The sequence below is a fragment of the Plecotus auritus genome (genome assembly GCF_963455305.1).
Source record: "Plecotus auritus genome assembly, chromosome: 8".
Classification (NCBI taxonomy): domain Eukaryota; kingdom Metazoa; phylum Chordata; class Mammalia; order Chiroptera; family Vespertilionidae; genus Plecotus; species Plecotus auritus.
In genome coordinates this window covers 20,755,907-20,763,163 of record NC_137782.1, presented here as the reverse complement: position 1 = coordinate 20,763,163, position 7,257 = coordinate 20,755,907, and the positions used below count along the sequence as shown (strand labels likewise).

General features: G+C 42.2%; 1 protein-coding gene across 2 annotated transcripts in view; it reads left to right on the top strand.

Moving 5' to 3' along the window:
• The first annotated feature begins 91 nt into the window (after positions 1–91).
• Positions 92–7,257, top strand: part of ELP2 (elongator acetyltransferase complex subunit 2) — a 39,176-nt gene continuing 32,010 nt past the window's right edge. The window contains exons 1-3 of one of the 2 annotated variants that reach the window (XM_080686601.1): positions 92–248; positions 1,268–1,346; positions 4,919–4,989. In XM_080686601.1, coding sequence (XP_080542727.1) covers positions 111–248; positions 1,268–1,346; positions 4,919–4,989 — 288 coding nt within the window. In that variant the 5' untranslated portion in view covers positions 92–110. The remainder of the gene's footprint in view (positions 249–1,267; positions 1,347–4,918; positions 4,990–7,257) is intronic. The other variant, XM_080686602.1, reaches the window with a different exon arrangement.

The window sequence follows — 7,257 nt, the reverse complement described above, 5'->3', positions numbered from 1 at the left end:
CCTCCGAAACGCGGTGCGGATCACGCCAGCGGGAGGGGCGGCTTCGCGCGTAGTTCCGCTCAGAGGGCGGAAGTGCGCCCCCAGTACTCGGCCTCGGACCAGCCAGCAACATGGTGGCGTCCGTGCTGGAGGCGTCTCACGTATTTTGCTGCCCCAACCGGGTGCGGGGAGCCCTGAGCTGGAACTCTGGGCCCGGAGGACTTCTGGCCTTCGGCACGTCCTGCTCCGTGGTGCTCTATGACCCGCGGGTAAGAGCGGTGGCCGGACCTGCTTCGGTGGCTGACTCTGCTGGGTGCTCTCGAACGGACTGCAGACCGTGCGCCTGAGCAAGGGGGCGGGGTGTGCGGTCTGGTCAGCTTCGGGCAGGGTGTCTGGGCGCGCCGCCGTCAGCCTAGGGTCACCATGTCCCTCCAGTGACCTGTTAGCCCCACGTAGACACCCGAATGATGACGACCTTTTCTGAAGCCTTCTGTGGAAACTGTAGTACTGCTAAAAAAAAGTTAGTTTGGGTTTTGAAAGATTTGCAATTTAGGTATGGATTAAATTCATTATCACAGATGCTATCTCATTTCTATATTTCCCGCAGTTATAAACTTGCCATTTGTATTTTAGCTTTGGAATTGGACATTTTATTTTAACAATTCTTTCATTTATTGATTTGAGAGAGAGAGAGATTCATTGTTCCACTTATTTATGCATTCATTGGAAAGAAAGTGCCATTGGGGTAAAGGTCATAGGGGAAGGGTATCCTAAGCACTTACCAGGTGAGGATCAATACCTGATTAGTCATGACGTGCAAAGTGAGCTATGAATTTGTATCCATTAATCACAAATTCCTCTATTGAGGGTTTTTTCCCCCTCAACAAAACCCTCAAATTGATGCAAGCATGATAGAAGTAGGACCCTGAGACCTGTGTGAGCACCAGGAAGAGGTTTCTTATCCAGCCTGGGGTGTCAAGACAGGCTCCCCAGATGAGGACAGGAGTGGGAAGGGGACGTGAGTGGTGCGCAGGATCAAGGCAGATGAAGACCAGAGAGCTTAGTATCATGAGAGCACAGGACACTGGGAATGTGGAGTGGTGAAAAGAATTAAGAGTGACTGGATGGTTTAAGCCACAATTACAAGTTTACAAATTAAAGGAAGGTGATTTTGTCTGGAGTAATTCTGAACTTACCATCCAAAATACTGAAACCTGATTTTTATTAATTTAATAATTCCTCTGTAGGATAGATTGTAATTTACTAACTGGTGCTTCCTTTGTTAAAGAAAAGGGTTGTCATTACCAACCTGAATGGTCATACTGCTCGAGTCAATTGCGTACAGTGGATTTGTAAACAGGATGGCTGTAAGTATTAATCTAACTGTTAAAGCTGATCTGAATTGTTTTCTGATAAAGTATGATTAGTCATTTTTATTTCATCACTTCTCTTATTTTACCATCAGCTTATCTGATATTATGCGATTGGAAAATAGAAGAAAAACGGTATGCCCAATGAAATATCTGACCTGTGCTTTTACTTTATAGCAGTTGAAGCATGGATAACACAGCAGTGCTTAGGATGAGGGTAGAGGCAGCCCCTGACTGTGGTAAGACCTCCCGCATTGCCTAGAGCTTCTGCTTGAACAGGGCCCATATCAGGCCCCAGGCTGGGATTCCAAGAATTTGGCTTGTTTCCACCACAGACAAGCTATTGTTTTTTTAGGCAGGACATTGCATTTTTTCTTGACCCTAGTTTGTACCTTAGTAACACTTGAAAAGTAAAGGCTCGGACTGAATCAGGGGAGCTTTTAGGTTCGTGACACCTGTGAGATGAAAATTATTTTCAGAATAATGCCAAGAGGTTATTCACAGTTTTCATTCTCATTCTATAACAGTTATACAGTGGCCCTTTCAGCAGCTGTGTGGTGTGTGATACCACAACAGATTAAATACAGAAACAGATATGAAAATCCAGCTGTATGCTAATAGTTAGATGTTAAAGAGATTTGCAGAAATGTAAAACAGTGCCTCTTATTAATTGTTTTAGAAAATGTAGGGGTTTTCCTCACCATAAAAATGTTTTTGTTAACATGCAATGGAGTTTATTATTATTTTAAAAAATATTTTTATTGATTTCAGAGAGAAAGGGAGAGGGAGAGAAAGAGAGAAACATCAATGATGAGAGAGAATCATTGATCAGCTGCCTCCTGCATGCCCCCCACTGGGGACCAAGCCTGCATGTGTCTTGACCGGGAATCGGATTGTGACCTCCTGGTTCATAGATGCTCAACCACTGAGCCCACCAGCTGGGCTGGAGTTTATTATTTTTAAGAAAAATGATAAGCAAGAAGTTTTCAAATTTCTTAGTTTATATTTCTAATGTGTTGAATATTGGTACATAGAGTTAGTCCATATAAGCAAAGGCTTTATGGGGTCCCCAAACATTTTTAAGAGCATAAAGGAGTCCTGACACCAAACAGAAATTTGCTGGAATAGATTATCTCCAGGTCTCTTTTATCTCTAACACTAGAGGCCCGGTGCATGAAAATTCATGCACTGGAGGAGGGGTCCCTCAGCCCAGCCTGCCCCCTCGCACAGTCTGGGATCCCTCAGGGGCGGGAGGTGACCTGGTGATCAGGGGAAGGCGACACCCCATCACACCTCTGTTGCTGTCACTGCTGACAGCGCAAGCCTCGGCTAACCCTGGCTACCTGAGCCTTGGATGGCCCTGGGCGGCTGGGCAGCCGCCATCCGAGGCTTGCCTGCACCTCGGGCCGGCCCTGCATGGCTGGGCAGCTGCCATCCGAGGCTTGCCTGTGCCTCGGGCCGGCCCTGCATGGCTGGGCAGCTGCCATCCGAGGCTTGCCTGTGCCTCGGGCTGGCCCTGGGCGGCTGGGCAGCCGACATCTGAGGCTTGCCTGCGCCTCAGGCGTCAGCTGGGCAGCTGCCATCCAAGGCTTGCCTGCACCTCAGGCCGGCCCTGGCGACTGAGGGGCTAAGAGGCCTGGGGGACTCTGGAGGCAGGTGCACGGAGCGGCCGAGCTTGCCTGGGGGCGTGCCTGCCACCCTGGTGGGACTGAGGGGAATAGGCGCTGCCATTTTGTGGCTGTGGGTGCCGCCATATTTGAGGGTGTGGCAGTCAATTAGCATATTGCCTCATTGGCCGTGGGCGCCACCATCTTTGCGACAACGTGAGGGTCAATCAGCATATTCCCTCTTTATTAGATATGATTCTGTGACTGCAGAGTGTTTAATTAGCATACTGCTTTTAGATGTTGCTTCCAAAGTATGATGCAATTTCCTCAAATGTCTTAAATATGCCTACTGGAGTTTTCTTATGGACTCTGAATTAATTTTTATTCCATAAACACATATTAAGAGCATTCTGAGCCAAGCACCAATGCAGAATTTCCTGAATTAGTGAGACCTGCTTTGATTTTATCTGTGACATTAAAAAAAAAAAAGTTGAATAAGATACTTATTTCAGTTGGTAATGCAGGATTAGTTACATTAGGTTAGTAAAAACTATTAAATAGTAGAAAAAGTGGCTGTTAATGCAGATATTAAAACACAATTGTAATTTTATTAATTGCCACCAACTGACATCAAAGACTACTTGAATCTCAGTATAGGGATTTTTTAAAAAAAAATTTGGGCTTGTATATTTTATCTTCCCTTTAAAAATGAGGTTACATAAAATAAATTGCTTGTGCATCACTAATCTGTAACTATTAGGATTGATTTCCTCTGAGAATAGGGTTCTGCCGTATTCTTTCTAACCCACAGATCAGGTATCTTATAGTGATGCTCAAAACCACATAGTTAAATGCGTTAATTTCTGTGATGCTTGAAGATATTAAATCCCAAGATCATAGCTGGCTGACAGCAGGGTTAGGATAGGAAGCTGGAACTTCTGAGTCCTTGTCTAATGTTCTTTAGACAGTCCCCCAGCTGCTTCTCCTAAATGTCTATCACATAGGCCAGAAGAAACAAATAAATGGAAAATCTAAACTAAAATTATATATTATTTCTCCCTTTTAAAAAAACTCTAGATTGAGGGACATTCTGCAAAACTACTGGCTGAGATGCTCATTATCACAAAAAAAGAAAGGACTGAGAAACTGTTCTATCTTAAAGGAGACTGAAAAAGGATGACAACTAAATACACAATATATGGTTCTTAGATTCTGAATTTTTAAAAAGTTATAAAATTTTAATATGGGCTGTATAGTACATAATGATAGTGTATCAGTGTTAAAATTCTTGAATGTGATAGTATTGTGGTCATGTAGGAGAATGTTCCAGTTCTTAGGAGATCCATAGTAAAGTGTTTGAGGATCAGAGGTCCTGATGGTTGTAACTTACTTTTTTAAAAATATATTTTATTGATTTTTTATAGAGAGGAAGGGAGAAGGGGAGAGGGATAGAGAGTTAGAAACATTGATGAGAGAGAAACATCGATCAGCTGCCTCCTGCACACTCCCTACTGGGGATGTGCCTGCAACCAAGGTACATGCCCTTGACTGGAATCGAACCTGGGACCTTTCAGTCCACAGGCCGACGTTCTATCCACTGAGCCAAACTAGTTAGGGCTGCAACTTATTTTTAAGTAGTTTGTCAAAACAAAAAGGAGTCTGTTTATACACAGGGTTGGGCAAAAGTAGGTTTATAGTTTGTATGGAAAATAATACAGTAATTAGTAAATAATAAATATACAAGAATAAATAAACTTTCGAATACTCACAACTGTAAATCTACTTTTACCCCACCCTGTACATATAGAGAGAACAAGCTATTAACTATGGCAAAATGTTAACAGTTGGTGAATCTACGTAAAGGGCATATGAGTTTTCTTATAACTTTTCTATAGCTTTGAAATTTTTCTAAGTAGATGTTAAAAAATGAACAAAAATATTTACTGAGATATCTTTTTTCAGCTCCTTCTACTGAATTAGTTTCTGGAGGATCAGATAATCAAGTGATTCACTGGGAAATAGAGAATAATCAGGTGGGTAGGCATGTTTATAGTTATAAGAAATGACTGTTATATCTTCTTTTATTTTCAATTTTTTTCCTCATTCTGTTATGTTCTTTCTTTATGAAATTGCCTCATTCTTGCTTATCAGTAATCCAGGTCCTGTATTTTCTGTACTTCACAGGCCCTATACCCTTCCCTCTAATATTTGCTCCCATATTCATATGCTGTCAGTCATTTCTGTGAATTTCCTATTTATTTTGGAATAAATTTTTTAAAAAATATATTGATTTTTTTACAGAGAGGAAGGGAGAGAGAGAGAGAGTTAGAAACATCGATCAGCTGCCTCCTGCATACCCCCTACTGGGGATGTGCCCGCAACCAAGGTACATGCCCTTGACTGGAATCGAACCTGGGACCCTTCAGTCCGCAGGCTGATGCTCTATCCACCGAGCCAAACCGGCTAGGGCTATTTTGGAATAATTTTTAAGCGGCTTTTACATGGGCTGTTTCATCTGTTTTCAGTGATATAAAAAATTAATACTGCTGTGTTCATAGAGTAGCTGGTGTCCTATAGATATATATGTATATACCGTAATTCTCTGTGATATAATACACTATGCTCGGTATGGATAGACCCTTATTGATGGACATTTAGGTTGTTTCTAATTGTAAGAAAAGATTAAAAGTGAAAAATTAGTGTGGTAGGTATTTGAATATCTGCCATACAGAAGATGTAGATGAGGCAAAAGCCTATTCATGAATCATGTACATAGTTTGAAGGCAAAATGTACTTGAATAAAGTACAAGGGTGGCTCCAGTGTAGATGCTCTAACTTGCTGCCCCATAACCATGGTGGAGTGAGTTCAGAAAAGATTTAAGAGGTGGCTTTTGAGTTGGTTCTTAAAAGTATGAGGTGATTTCCTTGGGAGGAGTTGAAAGAGTGGGAATTCTTGGTAGGAAAACTAGCATGAGTAAAAGCTCAGGTGAGAAAGGAGAACCCTCTGCTCAGGAGTGTCCAGTTGTTTTGTTTTTGTTTTTGGTTTTTAATATACTTTTATTGACTTCAGAGAAGAAGGGAAAAGGAGAGAGAGAGAGAGAGAGAGAGAGACATCAATGATGAGAGAGAATCATTGATTGGTTGCCTCCTGCATGCCCCCTATTGGGGATGGAACCTACAACCTGGGCATGTGCCCTTGACCAGAATCAAACCCGGGACCCTTCAGTCCCCAGGTTGACGCTTTATCCACTGAGCCAAACCAGCTAGGGCAGGAATGTCCAGTTTTAATCAAAGCCTAAGATGTCTTTAGGGGCAGGTCTTCCTTATTTTATTTTATTTTTTGTTAATCCTCACCCAAGGATATTTTTCCATTGATTTTTAGAAAGAGTGGAAGGGAGAGGGAGAGACGCAGAGAGAAACATCAATGTGAGAGAGACACATTGATTGGTTGCCTCTGCATGCACTCCTCAAACAGGGTCGAGCCTGCAACAAAGGTATGTGCCCTTGACCAGGATCAAAACCAGGACCCTTCAGTCCATGGGCTGAAGCTCTATCCACTGAGCCAAACTGGCTAGGGCTAGGGCAGTGCTTTTTCTAAAGTGTGTTCAGAGAATTATTCATTTCTTAAGATGTTCCATGAAAAAAGGAATCTAGCCAATCCAGTTTGGGAAACACTGCATTTACCTCTTAGAGAATCCCAATGCATGAGGGTAGTGAGGGCTCTGAAAGGTTCTGACATGGATGAACCTGCTTACCTTTGTTTGCCTTGCATTTCCCAAACTTGTTTCAAGTCTGAACTTTCTTTTTTCCCCTTTCAAATCTCTTAGTAGTCCTTGTAACTTTAAGGAATACAGTTTTAGGAATGTTTCTAGATAATACATTGTGGGCAGTAATACTAGAGAAGCAGAATAGGAGACGATCCTATTAGAATTTGAACACTTGCTTTAAAAGTTTGTTTTTTATTAGCAGGCATTTGGAAGTCATTGATAATTTCTAAGAAGAGGAGTATGAATATCAAAAGATTAATCTGACATCCACCTGACAAATTAAAGTAGGAAAAATGTGAAGGAGGGATATGGGATGTATTTTTGAAGGAAAATGATTTTGGTATTGAGTACATAGTTATCAAAGGAGTGGGGAGCTGGTGGTTAGGGGAGTGAGTAGTCAAAAACCATGGGATTGTATCTTAGGGGCCCTGGAGAAAGATGCTTCTACAAAGGAAAATAGGCAAGTAGGAGGGAAGATGTGGATTTCATTTGTAGACATGTTATTTGCACACAGACTTGTCCTTCCCAGGTCTG